Genomic DNA, 23,816 nt, shown 5'->3' on the forward strand with positions numbered 1-23,816 from the left:
CTCTCCCTCCCCCAAGGGTGGACTTTGGCTCAGAGGGGGGTCCAGAGCTTGAGGAGGAGGCAGCCTGGTGTGGTGTTTGTGGCAGTGGGTAAGACTGACTGGGGTACAAATCCCAGCTCTAACTCATACTTATTGTGTGACTTTGGGATGGTGCCTGACCCTCTCTGAGCTTGAGTTTCCTCATCTGTAGACTGGACTGATGAGTCTCCATCTCAGAGGGCCTACTCCACTCTAGACACTCAATTATTGCACTATTATCAGCAAAAAGATGAGGCAGCCCCTGCAAGGCCAGAACTCAGGTTCTGGATCTTTAGGGTTCCACGTTCAAACCCCATCTTGGTCACTTACTTGCCGTTTGACCTTGGGAAGGGCAGCACCACCTCTCTGGGCCAACTCCTTAGAGCACCGTTTAATGTGCACCACTAAATGAGAGCCAGCTTCCAGCCGCCCGCCCACCCCAGGGATGTGACAGGACAGGTTGGGGGTACAAAAAAGATGCTACCGCCGGCAGGGGTCGGACAATTTTCCTTTAATACAAAGTCGATATATCTACATACACAGAGGTGGGAAAACCACCCAACTGCTTCCGTTTGAATAAACAGTGTGGAAAGCAACGGTAGATTTGCTCTTGTACAAAGAGAAAAACTCACTTGCTTTTTGGGGGGGGGTCCCATCCGGTTTTGCCCCCAAACTGCCCCACAGTCCCAGGAGGAAGGGTCCCTGATCCAGGGCAGCCCACAGCCCCCTCTCCCCAAGGAAGCGGGAACCTCTCCGTTTTCTTCGGCCCCCTCCTCGGGGGTGGGAGACAGGGGCTCTGGCGGCCGCTGCGGTCTTTCCTGCGGCAGTGTCCTTGTGGCTGCTTGGGGACCAGATTCCCCCAAGCCCCCCTCACTGGCCCACCCTCAGAGCTGTACTTGATATGTCTGAAAACTTAATTTAAAAACTAAAAAAAAAAAAAAAAAGAAGAGCTGTACTTGATATGTCTGAGAATTTAATTTAAAAACAACAAAATAATAAAAACAAAAGAAAAAAGGCGCAAAGGAACGTTCTGTCCTTACGTGAGTGAGGCACACCTGCCAATGGAAGGAAAAAAGCAAGCGGACGGGGCCATCCCGGCGCATTGGTGGACGACGGCCATCACATAGAAGAATTGTCTACAGTGAAAAAATAGACTGTCTTTAAACAGAATATGAATACGCGAAGTTGTTCATTTTAAACCTGGCGACTGGCGGTCTGTTGGTTGGTTTCTTTTTTTAAAAAAAAAGGAAAAAAAATACACTATTAAAAAAAAAACAGACTGGCTACAGTTACACTGAGAGCTGAAGAGAAAGCGGATTTCCGCCTCTCAAGTCCTGCGGCCCCCGGGCGGGAAGGAGGGCGAGGGGGTCCACGGCCCGCCCTCCTCTGGTTCTGGGGAGTACCCCTGTTTGCTCCCTGCCCCCCCACCCCCCACCCGGAACCTCTCGTTTTGGAATCGGAAGGAAATGAGGAATGTGCCAAGTACTCGAAGGCGACGGCCGGGGCCGTGCAGGGGGCTTGAGGGGCCGCATCATCTCCGGGGACCGTGCTGAGACGCAGCCACCACCGACGCCTCCTCCTGCCCTGCCCGCTGGGGGCCAGGCCTCCAGGGCCCATCCGGCATGGGCAGAGGCGTCTGGGGCCGGCGGAGTTGGGCCGGGGGTGCCATGGCTTTAGGTTGCATAGTGGTCAAAGCTCCCGAGGTACTCCAGTGCCGCCTGGTAACAGAACTGGTACTCGTCCTGGAAGGGTGGGGGAGCTCCGTTAGTGCCGCCCCTGCTCTAACGCCTCCCAGGGCTCCTGATGGCCCTCAGGCTCCTGGGCCACAGACGTATCTCTTACAGGTGGCCCCTTCAGCCCCCAAGGCACTCTCTAAAAAACCAAACCTGTTCCCATCAATTCCGACTCATAGCAACCCTACAGGACAGAGTAGAACTGCTCCATAGAGTTTCCAAGGATCACCTGGTGGATCTGAACTGCTGACCGAAAGCAGCTGAGCTGTTAATCACTGTGCCACCAGGGCTCCAAGGCACTCTCTGGGGGCCTCCAAATACAGTGGGCAGCTTCACACCTCCTTGCCTTCGCAGAGGCTGGGCCCCCTGCCTGAAGTACCCTCCTCATCTTTCATGACTTTGGGGCTCTGGCATCCCCTTGGGGCTGGGAGTCTGTGACTCTGTCTCCCCAAAGACGATGAGCTCTGAGGATGGTGTTAAATATGCCTTACATGAAGGCAAGCCCAGGGAAGTCACTCCCCACTCTGGGCCTCTGTACATTTTCCCATTTGTACATCAAGAAGGGGCTGAGCTTTAGCACCTGTGGCCGTTCCACCAGTAAGGCCCAGGGCAGGGTCCTGGCTCAGCTGTGAACCTGCCACGACTTGGGGGCTGGGAAGGACTCATCCCTGTCACAGCTAGTGACACTTCTTGGCTCCGGACCTCAGTCTACTCATGGGTCCAAACCAGTAACCAGTTGTCATTAAGTTGATGGCGACCCTACACGTGTCAGAGCAGAACTGTGTTCCATAGAGTTTTCAATGGCTCTGACCTTTTGGAAGCAGATTGCCAGGGCTTTCTTCTGAGACACTTCAACTTCCCACCTTTTTGTAAGCAGCCAACTCTATTCACCGTTTGCACCGCCCGGGGCCTCCCACGTGTCAAAAGGGTTGACTAACACCCCTCTTCCAATCTCGGAAGTATCTGAGGGCCTGCCAACCTCAAGAGCCCAGAGAGGCTGCCCCCCCATCTCCCAGAGGAAGAAACCGAGGCTCAGGGTGGCAGGGGTGCCTCCCCCTGCCTGCCCTCACCTCTGTCTGCACCATAGCCGGCCGCTGGGTCCGCAACATCTTCACCGTCTGGAAAATGTCCACCACGCCCTCGTACCGCATCCGCTCCAGCACAATGCTGAGCGTGATGAAGACGCCCGTCCTGCCCACGCCGGCACTGTGGGGAACGCAGCAGTCAGAGTGGGCACCCCAGCGGGTGGCCCAACTCCCCAGGGACTGAAAGAGCCTGGGGCTGGCCCCGCTGGGTCACAGTTCCCCCAGCCAGGCAAGGGGCTAGGGAACGGGGGTGGGGGTGGGGGGCACTCACCTGCAGTGGACAGAGATGGGGCCGTCCTGGCCGAACTGCTCCTTGGTCTTATGCACTTGGCCGATGAAGTCAATGAAGCCCTCCCCCGACTTTGGCACGCCCTGCTCTGGCCAGTCCGTGAACTGGAACTGCCGGACGGTCCGGGATTGGCCGTCCTGGAATGGGCAGAGTCCAGTCTGACCACCATCACCAGTGCTGGCCAAGGTTGTGTTGCTGTCCCCTCCACCCTTCCCCATTCCCTAATCACACCGTCACACATTGCCCCCATCCACTATGCAGCTCAACACCCTTCATCTAGTGGACTACCTTCCATTGAGATGCTCCAATCCCATCCTTAGCGCCCAAGGATGCTGTTATGAACTGAATTGGGTCCCCTTCAAAATAGGCTTGAAATCCTAACCCCCGAACCTGGAAATACGACCTTGTTTGGAAATATCGTCGTTGCTGCTAGCTGCTGTAGACCCGATCCCCACTCATGGGAGGATGACGTGTACTAGAACGAAATGTTGCCTGGTTCTGTGTCATCTTCATGAGTTATGGTATGTTTGCGTCAAACAGTTGTCGTAGTTGGGCTGCCGAGTCGGCTCGGACTTACGGCTACCTTACGTATGACAGCCCGAGATGCTGCCTGCTCCTACGCCACTCTCACAACTCTTGGTCCATCTGAGTCCACCGTTGCCGTCATGGTGTCATTCCATCCCAGGCAGGGCTTCCCTCATTTTCGCTGACCTTCTACTTTACCAACCGTGAGGCGCTTTTCTAGCGATTGAGCCAAAAAGGGGGTTTGCTTTGTTATGTAAATGAGGCTGTATCAGAGTGTGGTGGATCCTAAACCTAACCACTTCTGAGTCATATAAACAGAGCAGAATAGACACAAGGGGAAAACAGATGCCAAGGAACGCCAGTAGACACCAAAGTGTAGAAGAGAGGCCTGCAGAAGAAACCGAGCTGCCTAAGACTCTCGTTTGGACTCCTAGCATCAGAACTGTGAGAAAATAAATTTCGGTTCTTTAAAGTCCCCCACTTGTGGTAGTTCTGTTATAGCAGCAGTAGAGAACTAAGACAGGATTTGGTACCAAGAGTGGGGTGGTGCTGCTCTAACAAACACCAAAATGTGGAAGAGGCCAGCTACGAACCAAAAAGTCAGCAGTTTGAATCCACCAGCTGCTCCTTGGAAACCCTATGGGGCAGTTCTACTCTGTTCTATAGGGTCCTATGAGTTGGAATCAACTTGATGGCAAGAGGTTTGGTTTACGGGGTTAAAGCTGGAAGAATGTGGATGTACTTGATCATAAGAACCGAGACTGCCCAGAAGAGGCTGCTGGTAGGATTGTGGACATTAAAGGCAACACTGATGAGGGCTCAGAGAGAACTGAGAGCTGTGGGGAAAGTGCCAGGTGCCATCAACAGAACATTACTAGAAATACTGATGTTAATTGTGCTTCTGGTGAGGCTTTAAAAGGAAAACGGTGAACAAGTGATTGGACGCTAGAGGGAAGGCAATCCTTGTTATGAAGTGACAAAGACTGTGTCTGAATTATGTTTGAGTGTCTTGTGGAAGGTAGAACTTGGAAGTGATGGACTTGCATATTTGGCTGAGGGGATTTCTAAGCAAGTTCTTAACGGGGTGGCACAGCTTCTCCTTGGTGCTTATAGTAAAACGTGGGTGGAGAAAGAGACTTAGAAAGCAACTGTGTAATAAGAAACCAGAACTTCAAGATTTGGGAAATTCTGTCGTATGAACTGAGAAAGCTTGTCTGGGAACTTTCGCTAAGGGTGAAAATTTTTTATTAAAGGGATTAGGCCTGTGACTGGTGGATCTATCCAACAACCTCAGCAGGAGTCCTGTCAGCTTAGACTTAAAGGGACAAAGACAAGATGAAAGGAAAGAAGATGTCTGCCTGCTGGAATGTTACAGGCAGGAAATGGGCCAGTGGAGCTACTTGGTTGTGAACATCTGTTGTCTTCCAAGAAAAGAAAGGGACCATCCTGGGAGCAGTTCAGAAACCAGCAGGATTGTCATAAGGAGCATGGGGGTGTTGAGTGTGTGTGGGGGGACCAGGGCCACTGCTTTCTCAGTTTCAAAGGATGGGGCTACCACCTAGTTTCAAAGAGTGGTGTTGCCACCCAGAGTTGACTGGGCAGGCCTGACACCCAGGGCCAAGGGGTTTCCATCCAGACTCCAGAAAGCACGGTCAACACTCAGAGTCTGAAGAGAGGGACCATTGCCCACATGTGCCTGGAGAAGAGAGGATTATTTTCAAGCCTTGAGAGCTAATGAAATTTGCCCTGCTGAGTTTTGGAATTGATGGTACCTGTGACCCCCTTCTTTCCCTCCAATTTTTCCCAGCTGTAATGGGAATGTCTACCTTGTGCCTGTTCCACAGATGGAAGGGAATTCTGCCCCAGGATGCAACACACCCAATCACCCACACCTGAGTTAGCGGATTCTGAGATTTTGGACTTGGAGTTGATGCTGGAATGGGTTAAGACTTTTGGGGATGATGTGATGGGGCGAATGTGTTTCTCATGTGGGAAAAACATGAATTTTAGGGGGCCAAAGGGTCAAATGTTATAGATTGAATTCTGTCACCCCAAAATGTGTGTTGAAATCCTAATCCCCATACCTATAAATATTACCCGGGTTGGAAATGGTGGTTTTCTTTTGCTGTTAATGAGATCATAGCAGAGTAGGGTGGATCCTAAAGCTAACCCCTTCTGGGTTATAAAAAGAGCAGAATAGACACAGAGGCACACGCGGGGGGAAGACGGATGCCCAGGATCGCCGACAGACGCCAGAAACTAGGAAAGAGGCTCATAGGAGGAACCAACGTGGCTGAGGTGTAGACTCCTAGATTCCAGAGCTACGAGAAAATGAAGTTCTGTTCTTAATCGTCACACACTTAGGATGTTTCTGTTACAGCAGTGTTAGAACACTGAAGTAGATGCCAATGCCATCAACCTACCTTTACCGTTCAATTATGCCAACTTACACAGACACTGTCCATCGCCCAGCACCCAACCATTCCTCTCTCTCCACACCTCCAATCCCACCCTCCATCTAGCACCATCCCAGTGTGCAGCTTTCCATTGAGATTCTCTGTCCTCTGCCACCCAACCTCCTCTTCTTGGTCCCTTTGTCCGTCACCGTGATGCTCTGTCATCCTCCGCTCTGTATCATGGACCATCTCAGAGCACCAAGCACCATCCCACCACCACCTCCTCCCAAATCCCATCACCCACCACTGGCAACTCATCATCCTTGACTTTCTCTATCCACCCCGCGACCCCCCTCAACCACTCCTTTCTCCAGTCCCATCCTTCCACCACCGTCGTCCTCTGACATCTTCCACCCTTCAGGGTCCAATGGTACTCTTCACCACCATCTGCTCTTTTCCAGTCACATCCTCCACCATCAAAATGCCACCATCCAGTATCATTATACTCTATACTCTACCACCATTTGCCATCCAGTGGTGTCATCTCACCCTGATGTTCTCCATCCTCCGCCACCCAACAGCACTGTGTTCTGCCACTGACCACTGACGGTTCATCAGCCTTCACTGTTCAAAGGCATTTCCATTGCTTTTCTCCACAAACATGTGCCCTTACTTCTATCCCATCTTCCTCATTCACCACAAATAACTCGTCTCCCTTCACTGACGCCAAGTGCCATGTTCTATTGGCACTCTCATCCTCTGAGACCCATTCTCCGATTGTTCAGTCCCATCTTCCTGCCACCCGTTTACCCTCCATCACTATCCAACAATACCGTCTTCCATCCCCTGACATTCGACGTTTACCCTTCCCCAACCCAGTGGCGCCATCTTGTACCACTCAGCACTACTGCTGTTCACTCGTCAGACTGAATTCACCATGCACTGGTGTCATCTTCGCTGACATTCCCCATCTTCTATCATCCCACCCCTGTATCCTCTAGCCTCCTCTCCCACCATTAACTTGGATCCTCTGTCACCCAATGGGACCACCTTCCACTGGCAAGTTTTATCAATCATCCTCCCTTCTCCTACCACCCAATACTGTCCACTTTCCATTCTCATTGTTCGCCATCTTTTTTCATCCCCTCTTCCACCACTCATCATTATTAATCTCATAAATCTCCCCCACCTCACCTCCAGCCTCTGCCACCACCCTCTTCCTCAAGCCACAGGTTGTTGCCTCCAGGGAAACGCCCTACCCACTTAAGCCACATTCCCTAGTGAGTTGTCTCATACATGCTCCCGTAGGGACACTACAGGGTCACTGTAGGGATGTGGCCATCTCTTCCATCTACTTGGTGGTTAGAGTGATTGGCCAGCTAGTCAACTCACTCCTCTTCCTCCCAGCCCCTGTTATTCTGACTTCCAGGCCTTTGCTTCTTCCACCAACCAGGGAAGCTCTCTCCAGACCACTAAGGGAATTGTTAAGCACACTTTCGAGGCTGGTGCGGCTCTAGCCCCTCCTAGCAATCTGTCCCCACACTCACCCGGGCATCTGTGACCTTGAACTCCCGGAGGATATACTGAGGCATGTTGTATTCCGCCATGGGGTCCACCACGAAGTACTGGTAGCGGGCGGAGCGCTCGGCCGGCCAGTACTGGTGACACTTCTCCTGTAGAGCAGATGGCACCTGCAGTCAGCCCTGTTTTAGTCCCATCCCGTCCCCTGTCCCCCCACCCCATCTCGCATAGCTTGGTCAGCACGACCACGGTGGTGGAGTTGTCCTCCCACAGCATACACCCCCCCAACACCCACTCACCCGGCCCATCTCGCGCAGCTTGGTCAGCATGACTACTATGGTAGAGTTGTTCTCCCACAGCATACGCCAGAAATCCTCTGTGGTCTCTGCAAGTGGCCCCTGTGTCGCGATATAGGCCTTCTGCTGCCTGCAGGGCGATGCGTGTGAGCCTGGGGCCACTGCGGAGACTGAGGCCCAGGCCCCCATGGAACCAGCAGCCCAAAGCCACTGGGCTGGTCAGGACCAAGCCAGGACTCCACAGTAGCCATCCCCACCTACTCTCCCCAGAACGGCTGCCATTGCCCATCTTGGCCAACCCTCACAGTGGCCCCATTTTGCACACGGGGAACCATCAGCTTCAGGATGAATGCCAAACCACTTGACAAAGCTGTGAGACTCTGACCACTGACCTATCCCACCTTCTCCCACCACTCCCTTTGAGCACCATTCAACTACTTTCAATTTTTTTGCATGGTTCGAGTTCTCATCTCCAGGCCTCTGCCCTCCACCGGGCCAGGGTCTCTCCACCTGGCACTGTGGACATGGGGACCAGGCCCTTCTCTGGGCTGGGGAGCCTGTGTGCTGTAGGACATTGAGCAGCATCCTTGGTCTCCGCCTACTCGACACCAGTAACACCTTTCCCCTCTGTAGCTGTGACAACCACAAATGTCTCCAGATATCGCCCAACATCTCCCAGTGGGCAGAATCGCCCCGGGTGAGAACACTGGTTTAGGCACGGCCTCAGCTCCCTCTGCCCAGCTCTGGACCCACACAGGACTGGAGGCTGCTTGTGGGTCAGGCTGAGACCCTTCTGGGGCCGTGCGGTGGCTGGGGGGAGGCACCTGTAGCCATCGATGAAGCTGGCGTTGATGTAGTCGGAGCCCTCCACACCCCGAATGGGCTGCAGACACACCCGCGTGCTCTCGTAGGGCATGATGTTCACCAGGCGGTTCTTGAACTTGTTACAAGGCAGGTTGGCACTTATAAAGCGGGAAGTGTGGGCCTTGGAGTTGGCCAGCCGCTGTGGGGACAGGGGAAGGACATCATCAGGACAGCTGCTATGGATTGAATTGTGTCTTCCCCCACAAAAAAAAAACCATTGCCGCTGATTCATAGTGACTGTATGGGACAAAGCAGAACCACCCCATAGGGTTTCCAAGGCTGTGATCTTTACTGGAACAGACTGCCACATCTTTCTCCTGCAGAGTGGCTGGTGGGTTCGAGCCACCATCCTTAAGGTTAACAGCAGGGCGTTTAACCACTGTGCCACCAGGGCTCCCTCCCCTCAAAATACCAAAAAAAAAAAAAAAAAATTCCATCTCATAGAAACCCTATGGGGCAGAGTAGAACCGTCCCATAGGGTTTCCAAGGAGCGGCTGGTGGATTTAAACTCTTGACCTTTTGGTTAGAAGCGAAGTGCTTAACCACTGTACCAGCAGGGCACCCCAAAATACATGTTGTGAAATCTAATCCCTATACCTGTGGTTATCACTCTATTGGAATAGGGTTTTCTTTTCTGTGTTAATGAGGCAGTATTTGTGTAGGGTGTGTCTTAAGTCAAATTTCTTCAGATATAAAAAGACCAGATTAAGCAAGCAAGCACAATTTGAGGGGAAAATACAGGCCAGGTGGAGACTGCCAACAAATAAGGAACAGAAACTGAAAACAGACAAGGACCTTCCCCCAGAGTGGACAGAGAAAGACTTCCCCCGCCCCCCACCCCCCCCCACCCCCTGGGAGCTGGCACCCTGAATTTGAACTTCTAGCTTCCTAAACTGTGAGAACAAATTTTTATTCGTTAAAGCCACCCGAGGCCTGATTTCAGCCCGAGCGCTAGTGGTGGAAGGGGAGCTGTGGGCACCCGCCCCCCCAGTCTCCGCCCCCTGGGAGGCCCGCCCAGCACCCCCTTCTGCACCTTGAACTCCAGCTCCATGCCGGTGACGTGCTCGCCGGGCTCCACCTGGGCCAGCTTCTGGATGTAGGCGTAGAGGCTGCGGGCGGGCACCTCGGTGTTGCCGCAGCCCACGGCCTCGAGCAGGGCCTCGTGGATGAAGCTGTACTGGTCCTCCGTCTGCACCATGTAGTTGCGCTGGGACCGCATGAGCGTCACATGGCCGTACACGTCCACTGTCTTCTCCGGCTTGATGCGCTCCAGCATGGCGTCGATGACGATGAAGCAGCCCGTGCGGCCCACGCCGGCGCTGCGGGGCAACGGGGCGTTGGGTGCTCGGGCTTGGGAAGGGTCTGGAGGATGGGTGGGCCAGGCCCTGGGGCACGGTGGTCAAGGCAGGGCTGAGAAGTGAGGAGAACCCCCCTGATTGGGACCTAGGCGGGGCTGGAGTAGGTGGGGCAGAGGGTGGGCTGGGTATGCTGGATGGACCCAGAGCTAGTGGGGTGGGCCTGGCAGGGCCAGAGGTTGGGGTGTAGAGGGCAGGGTGGGCGGGGCCTAACAGTGGCTGTGGAGGGCGAGGTGGGAGCAGCTGGCCCAGGACTGAGGGTGGGCAGGGCTGGAGTGGGAGGGGCCGGTGCAGGGCAGAGGTGGGCAGTGCCTGGGCTCACCTGCAGTGGACCACGATGGGTCCAGCGTCGGGCGGGTTGCACGTCTTCACTCTCCGCAGGAACGCCAGGAAGGGCGTTGGGTACTCAGGCACCCCGTGGTCTGGCCATGCCGTGAACTGGAACTGGCGGACCTCGCGCTTCTCACTGGAGCCATTCTAGGGGGCCACAATGACACCACTGGTCACCACCACGTTCTGCTGGCCACCCATGTGCAGATGATGCCTAAGTTCACACCTTGACCGGCCACCCCCTGAACTCCCACTCAGTGTCCAGCCGCCCGGATGTCTCCATGTGGGTGCCTCAGGGGTTGCACACTCAACACGGTCAAAAGGGTGCTTGACCTTCCCTAAAATCCTCCTCTCCTGCCTCCCCTTCTCAGCTGAGGGCAGCTCTGCTTTCTAGGCATCGGGCCACAACCTGGGGGTCGCCCTCAACTCCCCCTCTTACCCTCTCCTCTTATCCAACACATTAGCCAATATGCTCAGCTCTGCCTCAAATTCTACCCAAAATCCACCCATTTCTCTCCTCCTCTACCTCCACCTGGTCCAGCCCCATCACTGCCTGCCTGGACAGTGCAGTTACCTCCACCTGGCCACCCACTCCTGCCCTCCCCCTCCCCCACCCAGTCTGTTCTCCCACAGCAGCCAGAGGGCACCCCTAAGCACCTGAGTCAGGGGCCGTCTCTTCTCTCCCCTCAGCCCTCCAGGGCTCCCACCTCCCTTGGGTAAAAGCCCAAGTCCTCCCTGCAGCCCCCGGGGCCCTGCATGGCCTCACCCATCTCCTCCTTTTTCTCCCTTGCTCACTCTGCTCCAGCCACACTGGCCTCCTCGCTGTTCCTCCAACTGACCAGGCCTGGTCCTGCCTCAGGGCCTTTGCACAGGCTGTTCCCTCTGTCTGGGTCACCCCTCCCTCAGATCTCCCCATGATTCCTCCCTCACCTCTGATACCTACTTGTAAGATTTTTTGTCATGTATAAATCGTGTCTTGCCTGCTAATCTGTGAATTACACAAAAGCAGGGCATTTTGTCTGTCTTGGTCCCTACTGTGTACTGGTGCTTAGATTAAAGCCAGACTGGAGCCTGGCACACAGTTGGTGCTTAATAAATGTGTACCGAGTGAAGGATGAATGAACGGAGAATTCTTACCTCCTGTTCATCTAAGGAACCCTGGTGGTGCAATGGCAAAGCACTTGGCTGCTAACTGAAAGGTTGGCAGTTCAAACCCACCCAGCTGCCCCTGTAAAGATCACAGCCTAAGAGCCCCTATGGGGAGTTTTACTTGGTCACATGGGGTCGCTATGAGTAGAAATTGACTCGATGGCACCCAGCAGCCACCACCTGTTCATCAGCTTGGTTCCCCACCCTGTGCTTGACACTGGAGGACCTGACCCTGTTTTAGGGGAAGATCTTGTGTGTGTGTTTTGATTTTTGGTGACTGCGCTCTTGGGCATTAGGCCAGGTAAGGTCAGAGGGCAAATGGGGTTGGGGGCTGGGTGTGACTGAAGGCAAGGAGCAAAGATAGGCGCAATGCAAGCTAGGCTCTGCTGGCTATGTCTTCCTGCCATGGCTGGGGATAAGAGTCGCCCCTGAGCCTTAGTTCCCCCATCTATGAAGGGGGCTGCCTGAGAACATGGATGCGCTGGGCCATCCATCTGTCCCGTAGGGAGCTCCCAGGGCAGAATCCAGGGCCCCTGTCTCCCCACACCCCCCAGCCCTGGGGTGACCACCTTGTGTAGCGAGAAGGTCCGCACACAGAACGTGGCCAGCTCGATGGTGTCCAGCAGCGTGACCTGGATGAAGCCATAGGTCTCTGTGCCACGGTTGGGCCAGTACTGGTCACATTTGATCTGCAGCGGGTGAGACCAGGGCGTGAGCAGGTAACGGGGCTGTTGGGGGCTCAGGGGCGGGGGGCCGTGCCTCACCCGTGACTTCTCCTCGAGCCGTGTCATCATGACAATGGTGGCCGAGCGCTGCTCCCACACCATGCGCCAGAAGTCGCCGAAGGTCTCAGGCAGCGGGCCCTGAGTGGCAATGTATGCGTTCTGCCGCCGGTAGCCATCCACGTAGTTGGCATTGATGTAGTCGCTGCCCACGATACCTGCAGCCGGGGTGAGAGGCCAGGGGCTGATGGGGGGCACTCCGCTGTGGCCCCAAGCATGGACCTCAGGGTCTCTCCCCGTCGGCACTGGTGATGTTTAGGACTGGATCCTTCTCTGGTTTGGGGCCTTCCTGTGCAATGTAGGGTGCTCCGCCCACTTGATGTCATAGCACCCTTCCCACCGCCCAGTTGTGACAACCAAAAATGTCTCTCCAGGCATCGCCTAATGTCCCCTGGGAGACACAACTGTGCTGATAAAGAACCACTGATGTAGAAAGACAGATGGATAGATGCTATGGACAGTAGCCATCAGCTAAATACATGCCTAAAGATTCCTGGTGGCCTCTGGCTGGAGCTGGACTATGCCTGTGACCAGAACTAGGCTTCAGTTTCCCTACCTGCTCCCTGGTTTGTCCACGTTAGCCCTGCCCCAGGGTCGGGAGGAGGGTGTGGGTTCCTGGGGTCCCCTCACACCGCTACCTTCGATGGGCTGGAGAATGACGCGGGAGTGGTCGTAGGCGATGACGTTGGCGTAGCGGTTCTTGGGCTTGTTCACTTCCAGGTTGGAATGTTCCCATGTGAACTGCTGCCCCGGATCGATGGACTGTGGGGAGAGGGGAGACGAGTGTCAGGGTGGGTGTCGGGGAGCTTGGGGGCCGGGCAGGCAGGTGGGTGATGGGCCAGCTCACCTCATACTCCTGGGAGAGCTTGAGGCTATCGTTGGCCTTGAGGCGCTCCGTGTGCTCTGCCATGTCTGCGATGGGGATTGGCGGGTGGCTGAGCATGCCTGCGGGAACAGCAGACCGGCCAGTGAGGGCAGGTCACCCAGGGGCCGGCCAGGGCCAGGGCCGCTCTACAGTGTGAGTCTGCGATGGAGCTGCGGTTAGGAGGCCGTGGCAGAGGGTGTGGCGGACGGGCCAGCGGGAGGAAGGCTCGGGCAGCTCACGTTGGGGCCGGGGCTGAAGGTGGGTTTGTGGCTGCTGCTCCCAGGTGGAGTGGCGTCCTCCCGTCCCAGTGTGCCCAACCCAGATGGCCGGGGAAGGGTACCCTGGAGGCCTTGAAGCTCCCGTGCCTTGTGGCGAGAAGCAGGTGGGTGGGACAGAAATGGATGAAGCAGATACAGCCGGCTGGCCTTCGGGAATCCTGCCTGGGGCACCCCTGGGGTGGGGCGGGGGCTGACACCCTTCACTGCCCCTCGGGGAGTGGAGGAATCGAGGGATTGGAGGAGACACAGGGTGTGTGTGTGTTGGAGGGGCTCCCCATCTAGCTCTGGACTCTCAAGACTCATCGCTCCCACTTGGCAGATGGAATGATGACCTCCCTTACCCTGCAGAGTCCCAGGGCGGGGAGTAGGGCTGGGGTTTGCTCCCCCTCCTCACATCCCGGTCAGCTGGATTCCACTCCTCTCCCGGGCCCCCTAGCTGGGCTGCACTCACACACTCTACGCCTACGTCAGGAGGTACACAAGGTTCCAGCATGCAAGGACCAGGTGTAAGTAGTAAGTACGGTCGAAGACTTCTGGTTGTTGTCGTTAGGTGCCTCTGAATTGATTCCTACTCACAGCAACCCCACGTGACAGAGGAGAACTGCCCCATAGGGTTTTCTAGGCTATAATCTTTATGGAAGCAGATCACCAGGTTTTTCTCCCAAAGAGCTGCTGGGTGGGTTTGAACTGCCAACCTTTCGCTTAGTAGCCAACCATTTAACCACTGTGCCACCAGGGCTTCTTAAAGACATATGGGCCGGACGGCAAACAGCTGCTGCTCTGAGCCCACCCCCATGTTCCCAGGAACTCACATCTAAGAGGGCTCCAGGACCCTGTCTGCCTATATGGCTGGCATCTAGCCTGACTGGCTTGTACCCCTGGCTATCACACACGTGGGCTCCTGGTCTCTTGTACATCTCACCCTGTTCACACACACGTGTACTCCACGCGCATACACACGTGGCCACATCCGGCCATCAGGAGCCCAACAGACCAGACCCCCGCCCTCCTAAGAAGCCAGCATGTAACAGGTGGGCAGAGGCCAGCTGGGGTGGACACGCAGACAGAGACAGGGTGGGATGGAGAAACCAAAGATGAAAACAAACGGGGGGGGGGGGCGGGCGGGGGGCGAAAGGAGGCCAAGAACAGAGAGACACGAGAACTAACTTTCCAAGTGAAACCCCGGCTCCCTGAGGGGGCTGCTGAGGCCTGAATCTGCAGAAACAGCAAACAATAAATAAATGAAAACACGCCTCCCCCGTCCCTCGCTGGGTGCGCGCAGAGTGGTTGGCCAACAGATGCAAAGGGCAGAGCAACTTAAACCCAAGAACCTCTTCTTTAGCAGAGACCCCAAATCTTTAGGCTTGCCTGTCCACGTCCCCCCAGACCAGCCTGACCTCAGATCCCCTTCTAGGGTCAGCCCAGGTGATTTGGGGGAAGGAGGATACAGGACAGTGAGGGAGGAACTGGAGTGCAGGGGACGGGCATATGGGCCCATGCCACAAGCTCTGAAGGAGAACAGCAGCCATGGGTTAAATACAAATGTTTCAAATCTTCATTTGGATGGAAACAGAACTGAAATGAACTAGTCCAGAGATAAGAAGGAAAAAGGAGTGCGTTAGAAATGACATTTGAGACCATGCACGAGCCCTTAAGGAGGTCTGCAGGCATCACTTAGATAAAAATGTTTAAAATTATCACTTAAATAGAAACACAACTAACATGAGTCAGTGCAGAGACAGAAGGAGACAAGGAGTACGTTAGGAGTGATACGTGAAACCTTGTGTGATCCTTTAAAGGAGGACAGAAGCCAACAGTTGAATGCAAATGTTTAAAATTCTCATTTGAATGGAAACAGAAGTGATACGATGAGCCAGTCAATAGACAGAAAGAGGAAGAAGTACATTAGGGATGACATGTAAGACCATGCATCAGACCTGAAGGCGGTCATCAACTAAACGTTTAAAATCCTCAGTTAGTTGGAAACATAACTGATATGAACGAGTTCAGAAATGGGAGGTGAGACTGGGGTGCTGGTGGAGGAACAGATAGAACTAAGCTGTGAGCTCATAAGGAGCAGCAGCCATCAGTTAAATAAAAATTCCTTATTTGGTTAGAAGCAGCTGGCATGAGCCCATTATGAGGGAGGAGATGGGGAAGAGTGGGGATCACTGTATGTGAAGATGATCGAGGAGAAGACCCTAATTCTGCTCTCCCGCCAGGGCACTGTGAGGAGGCTCCAGGGGCTACTGAGGAAGAGAGATATAGGGCTTCTGTGCCTCCTAGGGCCACATTCCAAGTGGGTACAGAAAACAGCCAAGGACAAACCTTTGCGCTCAGCACTGAGTAGCATTTAGACTAGACATTTAAATGGAAGCATAGTTCCTCCTGCCAGAAGAAATGAGGTGGGTTTTTTTCTTGTTTGTTTTTAGATGGCCCTTAAGCTCATGAAGAAGACAGCAACCACCAGTGAAAAATGCAACTTTTCAAAAGCCTCACTTGGTCGTAAGCAGAACCAACCCATGAATGTTCTAAACCCAGATACCCATAGGGTGGGAGATACTTGGGGATCAAGAATTTAATTGTACCATGCACATTTCTCAGTTGGGGCAGATGAGGGTTCCTCTTCCCCCAAGCCACCTCCCCCGTTAGTGCTGTCCCAGGCACATAGGTGTGCTTGGCACCAGGGATAAGCATGTACCTGGTGTCTGGAAGTTAATGCGTCTCATCTCCACAGGGTCCTTGGGGTGGTGGGGGGCGAGGTCAGCATTGTTCAAGAGGCATTTGGTGCGAGGCTCTGAGTCCTTGCGTTTACTTCATGCAGAGCAAGCGGAAGAGTCAGGTGAGTACCAGAGTGTACCCGAAGGCACAGGTAGACACACATGAAAATTATTCAGGCAGCTGGAATGTGACTTCCAGCAGATAGGACAGGGACTGTGTATGTATAATGAGTGAGTATCCAAGACCATGCATGGACGTGTATGTATACAACTGGGTATCCGAGACCATGCATGGACGTGTAGGATTGGATACGTGGGACCACGCATGGACGTGTATGTATACGATTGGGTATCCGAGACCATGCATGGACATGTAGGACTGGGTATGTGGGATCATGTGTGCACGCGGATGTGTATGATTGGGTTATGTGGGACCATGCGTGGATATATACATGTACGATTGGGTATCCAGGACCATGCATGGACATGTATGTGTACAAATGGGTTGGTATCTGGGACCATGTATGGAACACATGCAACCTATTTGAAAAGCCAGGTGTCCTCTTACTCTATGGGCCCAGCACCACTCTATTTCCCTCCCTCATCCTGCCCTAGGCCTTCAAGGAGCAGGGCCCATTCTTACCTGTCAGGTTTGCTGCTCCAGAAAGCAGACACATGTGAGAAGGGGGGAAAAAAGAGAGGTGAGGGCCATGTTGGTTATGGGCGGCTTTCTTAATCTCTCTGGCCCTTGGTCTCTTCTCCTAGAAGATGCGGCTAGTCTTTCCTGCTTGGTCTCCCTCACCACAATGAGGCATGTCTTGCCCCTCCTCTTCTAAGCTGAGACAAGCCTCATGTGGCCACTATAATCATCATTCTCAAACTGAACAGAGGCAGCCTGTATCCCCAGCGCTTCCCCCTGGGAGGCCCCAAATCTTCTTGTTGAGTGAAGTGTGAGAGTTAATAGCACGAGCCAAACTACTGGCCTGCTTTGAACCTTAGCCCTACCATTCCCTGGCTGTATGACTTTGATCAAGTGGCTTAATCTCTCCGATCCTGTTTTCCCCATCTGTGCCACAGAGGGCTTCTGTGATGGTCCTGAGATGACCTTTCTCAGGACCTTGCCAAAACCTCCTCTTCCAGGAAGCCCTCCCCCATATCGTGTGGGGCTGGGGGCAGAGAGTACTTACTTCTTATAGAGCAGGATGGCAATGACGATGCAGATGATGAAGACCACGGCCAGCACAGGCCCGATCACCCAGATGAGCCCCTCCTCGCCGTCCACAATGGGCTGAGGGTCTGGGTTATCCAGCTGGAAGGGGTCTGAGAAGGGGCTGGCCGCAAACGTCTGCAGCAATGGGGAGGAGGGGGGGCTTCATCAGTGCCCATTCCTCCTTGTGGTGGCCAGGCGGGTCCTCCTCAAACACAATCCTACGTCCCTTCTCCTGCTCCAAACCCTTCTGTGGCTTCCGTGAGCCCTCAGGATAAATCCTGCACTTCTCACTGTGACCTATATGGCATAGCCCTTGCCATTCCCTCCTCTGTTCCAGCCACTCTGAAATCCTTTCTGTTTCTCTCACAGCTTTTGCACATGCTCTTTTGGCCAGCTGGGATGAATTGTCCTTGCTGAACTCCTGTTCATCCCTCAAAGCCCCAGCTCCAAAGCCCTTTCCTCCAAGAAGCCTTCTAACTCCAATTCCTCCCCTTTCCCAGCCCTGACCATAGGAAGCTGGAAGTATCTGTATTTACTGTGTCTACCTGAGGCTGAGACCTCTCTGGGGCCCATCTCAATCACAGAGTGTGGCTGGATGTGGGCAGATGCCATTTGGAACTTACAGGCTCGCTCTTTTGCAGCACAGCCAGCACAAAAAGTACGTATCGGTGGCCAGGCTCCAGGACCCGGTTGTCAAAGCCCCCATACTGCTTCTGGTCACCGGGACTGAAGGTATGAGGCAGCACTGAGAAGCGAGCCGCGATGTAGGGCCGGGGCACCTCTAGCTGGCGCGAGTGCCTCAGGCTGCGCCTCTGCAGCCGTGAGATGTCCTGGATAAGCTGTGGGAACAGAGGCGCCAGTGGCTCAGCATTGGCTAGGAGCAACCGGGTACATGAAAGCCAGGACATGTTTGGGCCCTGTAGGGTGGGCTCCAGCCCTCACCTCCTCCAGGTCCATTTCCTCTGGGCTGCCCAGCGGGGGCAGAAACTGGCCTCCACGAGACTTGCGCAGTGGCACCATCACAATGAAGTAGTTCCTGGCAGAGAGTTAAGAGTCAGAGGGAGCTGTCTTTGGGCAGAGGTGAGGGATGCTGTCTGGGGGTGAGTGGGAGGGACCTCTGAGCCTTCCCTTCTGCTTATACAATGGGTCGTTATCCTGCCCCCTGCATACTACACACAGCCACAAACAACCCAGTTCCTGATCTAAGCCTCCAGAACTTTATGTTGTACTTTGTAAGAAGCCCTGATGGTGCAATGGTTAAGTGCTTGGCTGTTAACTGGCAGTTGGAACACAAGAGCGGCTCTTTGGGAGAAAAGACCTGGCAATCTGCTCTTATAAAGATTACAGTCTAGGAAAACCTTTGAGGCTGTTCTATTCTGTCATATAGAGTCATTGAGTCAAAATCGACTTGATGGCACACAACGTACACATTCCAGACCTCTGGAAACTCACTTCATGCAATTCTACTTACTAGACTCCTACCTATCCTTCAATGCCCCAGCTCCAATGCCCACACTCTTCTATAGCCCTTGATTCTTTTCTGCCTCCCTGACAGAGCCTCTCCTCCCCAGTGGGGACCCCAGGCTCTGGTGCCTCCCACTGCCATACCACGGCCTGGGCATGTCTGTCTCTCCATCAGACAGGAAGCCCACCCAGAAGTGCATCCTCTCAGGGCCCCAGCATTGCCCCGTACAGGACTGGCACACAGGGGTGTCAGGGAATGTTGGACATTTAGTGTCGATGGTCCACTAACTGAGGCTGCGGTGGTCCCCGTTTCATGGGCACAGAGTTTCTAGCGGCTTACTCCAGCCACAGCTGGCTAATGGGAAGCACTTCTAGGGCTGGGGGTAAGGAAGGATTAGGGGCGAGGGGGGTCGGGGGGTCAGCATACTGGACAGGTACAGGGCTCTGGCCGTCGGGCAGGTACACCATGATGAAGCCATCGGAGTCGGGCTTGGGGGCGACACTGGGCTTGTTGCTGAGCAGATTGAAGGCAGTCCAGGCAGTGACCGTCTGCTGGAGGCCGCCTAGACTGCTGCCGCGGTTGGTCAGCACAAAGTTGTAGAAGGTGTGGGGCTTGAGGTGTGTGATAAGCTTCTTGGTGGTGCGTCCATCCACATCCAGTGTGAGCCCATTGTACTGGATCTGCAGGCCAGGCGCAGCTCAGCCGGGCCTGACAGGGCTCATAGCCTGGCCCTGGGCCCGGCTAAGCCCCGACACTGCCTTTGTCCTGATCTCAGATTCAGTCCTGAATCTAGACTGAGCCTTAATCCCAGCTGAGACTGAGTTCGAACTCTGGATGAGCCCTGATTTTAGACTGAGCCCTGATCCCAGCTGAACTTTTACCAAGGCTGAGCCCCAACCCTAGACTGAGTCCCAATTCCAAATTAAGTCCCAACTCTGACTTGAGCCCTGATCGTAGACTCAGCCTGAATTCTGACTGAGCCTCAATCCCAGCTGAGCCCAGTCCCCAGACTGACTGAGCCCCAAATCTAACTGAGCCCTGATCTCAGCTGAACTCTGACCTAGGCTGAGCCCCAATCAGCGACCAAGTCCTAACCCTGACTGAGTCCCAGTGAGTCCCAATCTGGGGTGAGTCCCAACTCTGACTCATCTCCAGTGTTAGACTCAGCCCTGAACTCAGGCTGAGCATGAACCTCGATCCCAGTTGAGCCCCAACCCAAGCTAAACCCCAACGCGACTGGCCCTGATCCCAGCTGAGCCCTGACCCCTGGTCAAGTCCTAACCCTGAGTGAGTCCTAACCCCAGGCTGAGCCCCCAACCCCCGCTGAACCCTGACCCTGTCCTGGCCTGCCTGTGCGTCAGGTGACCGCACCTTGTAGGGTGTGGGTGAGTTGTAGTTGTCGGGGAACTCCCAGCTGAGCAGGACTGACGTCTTCATGATCATCTTGACCTTGAAGTTCTTGGGCGAGACTGTACCAGGCAGCAGCCGAGTGGGGAGAGAGCAGAAGAGAGACAGTGTGAATGGGGGGCGTGGGGTGGTGGGGGGCGGCCCAGGTGTTCCCTGTCAATCGCTGTGCCTGTGCCCACGGCCTTCCTGCCTGGCCCTGGCCCGGCCCTGCCTGCCTGTCCCCGGGCCCTGCTGCGAGAGACGGCGCGGCTGCAGAGAGAAGGCGGAGGAGGAAGAGGAGAAGGAGGAACAGGGAGGATGGGGTGGGGGGCGGCTGCGGTGCCACCAAGGCACGTCCCACCTTTGCCAATGCCGGAGCCTCGGGGTCCGGACTCGCCTTCAGCGTCCATGAGGAAGCAGAAAAGTGATCACTTACCTGGGTGGGGGAGAGGGAGGGGGCTGGGGTGGGGGTGGGCGCGAGGCCCGGTCCGTCTCTGGTGCGGGCAGTCGCCGCGCGCCTACCTTGGTCCCGCAGGAACGTCCGGTAGCGGACAGGGGGGCTGTAGGGGCCAGGGCCCCGGCGCGTGTGGGCTCGGACTTGGAGGTCGTAGGCCGTGTCGGGCTTGAGGCCCCGTAGCGTGAGTGCATTCTCAGCGCCCGGCTCAGGCGCAGCGGGCAGCTCGGTCTCTCGGGCAGGGCCCGGGGTGCCGGCCTCCCGCACGGCCACCGTGTACTTGATGATGGCCCCATTGCGCTCGGCGGGCACAGGTGGTAGCCAGCGGAGCAGGACGGTGCCGGAGGAGGCGTTGCCAGCGGCCTCGAGGATCTGGGGGTGGCCGCGGGGCGTGTCCTCGGGGATGCTCAGAACCTGGGCTGCCTCCTCACCCAGGCCGCCACGGCTGCGGGCCGCCAGCCGGAACACGTACGTGGCACCCTTGTGCACGCCCGGTGCTGTGTAGTGGTCCTCAGAGGGCGGGAACTCCAGCGTGGCCAGTGGCATCAAGTCCTCACGGCCGAACTGCAGGCGGTAGCCCAGCACCTGGTCCTCGGTGGTGCCGGCTGGGGGCTCCCAGCGTGCCAGCAGGCTGCCCTCAGGGGTCTGCTGCACCGACAGGGTGGGGCGGCCCAGCACTGTGGGGACACGGAGCAGACGTCAGGGCCACGAGGTCAGGAGCATGGGGTGGGGTTGCAATTTTAAAAAGTCTCTCCCAAGAAGTCCTCGCTGGGGAGGTGGTATTTGAGCGAGACCTAAAGGAGGTGAGACCAAGAGCTATGGGGATATCTGGGAGAACAGTGTTCAGGCAGAGGGAACAGCGTGTGCAAAGGCCCTGTGGTGAGACCAGGAGCCACAGGGCTATGTGGGGGAAAAGAGTTCCAGACAGAGAGAACAGCATGTGCAAATGTCCTGAGGTGAGATCGGGAGTTGTGGAGTATGTGACGGAACAGTGTTCCAGGCAGAGGGAAAGGTATGTGCAAAGGCCCTGAGGTAAAACTGCAAGCCACAGGGATATCTGGAGAACAGACTTCCAGGCAGATGGCATGGAATGTACAAAAGCCCTAAGGTGGGACCATGCTAGGTGTGTGCAAGCAACAGTGAGAAGGCCACTGACTCAGAGAACGCAGTACATAGAAGCATGTGGACGCTGCAGCAGGCCCTCGTCTGTTTGCTGCCTTTTCCAATTAATAACTCACTCATCTCTTCCCTTGTTTATCTGTCCTCCCCTAGTGCTGGCACCTGGCTCACACCTATGGGACACAGAAGTGTCTAGAACCTGTCCCTGCCCTCTGGTTCTCATAGTCTGGGGAGTTACCAACGTGCTAAGAGAGGATCTGGGGCCAGAGACAGTGTGGGAAAAGCTGGGCTCTCCAAATGAACCCAGGCTTCTCCGCTGCAGGACTTGTCAGGACATTTGACGTGAACACCGGGGATCACACAGACAGTGGGCTCTGCTTGGTAAACACAGCTCTAATACAATGTCCCTGGGACAGGAGGGAATAGCCCCGCTGGCCAGAAGGCGGGAGGGAGAGAACTCAGGGGATGTGCACTCCAGGTGGGTGGTCTTCCTACCTGCTCCCTTGGTCACGACCACCTTGGGTTTGCTGCGAGCACCATCGCCCTTCATGGTGTAGGCGGCTACCGTGATGGAGTACGCGGTCTCGGGCTGCAGGTTTGTGATGATCATCTCCTGCGGGCAGAGCTGGGGGTCAGAGCTGGGTGGGCCGAGCGAGCCCACCCCCACCCCATGCTGGGGTCAAGCAAGGGGCCCAGGAGCAGAAAGAGACATACAAAAATGGGCTCATGCACAGACCAGGACACCTCAAGCAGCCATGCTCAGAAGGACACACACAGCCAGCCTCACATACCCCATCATCAGCCCCTGGACCACCGCCCTTGCCCCACGGTCTGTTCCCCCTATAGCCGCCAGAGGTCACCTGTGAGCGCCTGAGTCAGGGCATGTCCCTCCTCTGCTCACAGCCCTCCAGGGTCTCACCTCCCTCAGGTAAAAGCCCAAGTCCTCCCTGCACAGGGCCCTGCATGACCTGCTCTGTCCCTGCCCTGTCCCTTCCCTGCCCTCCCCTCCTCTCTCCCCCTCACTCACCCCTCCAGCCACACGGGTCTCCTTGCTGTTCCTCCAATTCACCAGGCACACACCTGCCCCAGGACCTTTGCACTGGCTGTCCCATCTGCCTCTGTACCCACTGGTGTGCCAGAGATGCTGTGTGCCAGCTTGCAAGAGCCGACTGTTAAATTTTCCATCGTTATTGAACACAGCCATTATTAAAAATTATATAAACTTAAAACCAAATTATCTTAAAATCAAAGGTAATGAATACCTAAAACCTGAAAAAGCCAAAAAAAAAAAAAAAAAAAACAGCTGCTGGCAAGTCGATTCTAACTCATGGCAACCCCATATGTGTCAGAGCAGACCTGCTCCACAGGGGTTTCAAGGCTGGGACTTTTCCATGCAGACCACCAGGGTTTTCTTTCAAGGTGCCTCTCGGTCGGTTCAAATCCTGATCCTTTGGTTAGTGGTCAAGCGCGTAACTGCTCGCACTTACCCAGGGATTCCTGCTCAAAACTTATCCCTTCCTCGCTATTTTACTGTTTCTTATTATGTGTGCTCTTGAGGTTATCTATGGGTACTGTATCTGCACCGTGGAAATATATACAATGAAGTGCTACTGTGTATCTGCTAAAAAAAAAAAATCTGCTAGACAGCTTGAAATCAACCACAGCGGCAGCATTTACACCATGTAATGGGCCATTGCTACACAGCAAAGCTGCTGCCACACAGAGCACTGGCTTTTAGACACTGACACCGCCGTCTCCACCCCACCCCCACCAGTGGCAACTCTGCGTGTAATCTGTATCTTGATATGATGGATGTCCATCACCCCCACTGGTCTGTGACCCCCAGGAGGGTGGGCTCAGGCCTGTCTTGGCCACCGCCATGTCTTTAGCACCCAGCAGGGGATCAGGCATACAGTAGGTGTTCAGTAAAGACTATTCGTTCCACAAAGGCCAGAACACTCACGTATACCCCGACT

General features: G+C 55.1%; 1 protein-coding gene across 9 annotated transcripts in view; it reads right to left on the minus strand.

Moving 5' to 3' along the window:
- Positions 1-501: 501 nt before the first annotated feature.
- PTPRS (protein tyrosine phosphatase receptor type S) overlaps positions 502-23,816 on the minus strand; it is a 132,575-nt gene continuing 109,260 nt past the window's right edge. For 2 of the 9 annotated variants that reach the window (XM_049876488.1, XM_049876487.1), the window contains exons 13-34: positions 22,336-22,453; positions 20,790-21,398; positions 20,253-20,350; positions 19,308-19,561; positions 18,359-18,452; positions 18,040-18,255; positions 17,394-17,551; positions 16,850-16,864; positions 16,188-16,300; positions 14,654-14,701; positions 13,191-13,288; positions 12,982-13,105; positions 12,326-12,501; positions 12,131-12,250; positions 10,405-10,559; positions 9,761-10,046; positions 8,688-8,866; positions 7,867-7,993; positions 7,594-7,719; positions 3,108-3,262; positions 2,822-2,957; positions 502-1,760 (exon numbers count right to left, since the gene is read on the minus strand). In XM_049876488.1, coding sequence (XP_049732445.1) covers positions 1,692-1,760; positions 2,822-2,957; positions 3,108-3,262; positions 7,594-7,719; positions 7,867-7,993; positions 8,688-8,866; positions 9,761-10,046; positions 10,405-10,559; positions 12,131-12,250; positions 12,326-12,501; positions 12,982-13,105; positions 13,191-13,288; positions 14,654-14,701; positions 16,188-16,300; positions 16,850-16,864; positions 17,394-17,551; positions 18,040-18,255; positions 18,359-18,452; positions 19,308-19,561; positions 20,253-20,350; positions 20,790-21,398; positions 22,336-22,453 — 3,474 coding nt within the window. In that variant the 3' untranslated portion in view covers positions 502-1,691. The remainder of the gene's footprint in view (positions 1,761-2,821; positions 2,958-3,107; positions 3,263-7,593; positions 7,720-7,866; positions 7,994-8,687; positions 8,867-9,760; positions 10,047-10,404; positions 10,560-12,130; positions 12,251-12,325; positions 12,502-12,981; positions 13,106-13,190; positions 13,289-14,653; positions 14,702-16,187; positions 16,301-16,849; positions 16,865-17,393; positions 17,552-18,039; positions 18,256-18,358; positions 18,453-19,307; positions 19,562-20,252; positions 20,351-20,789; positions 21,399-22,335; positions 22,454-23,816) is intronic. The other 7 variants (XR_007516434.1, XM_049876489.1, XM_049876491.1 and 4 more) reach the window with 7 other exon arrangements.

The sequence above is a fragment of the Elephas maximus genome, chromosome 3 (genome assembly GCF_024166365.1).
Source record: "Elephas maximus indicus isolate mEleMax1 chromosome 3, mEleMax1 primary haplotype, whole genome shotgun sequence".
In the NCBI taxonomy this organism is placed as follows: Eukaryota; Metazoa; Chordata; class Mammalia; order Proboscidea; family Elephantidae; genus Elephas; species Elephas maximus.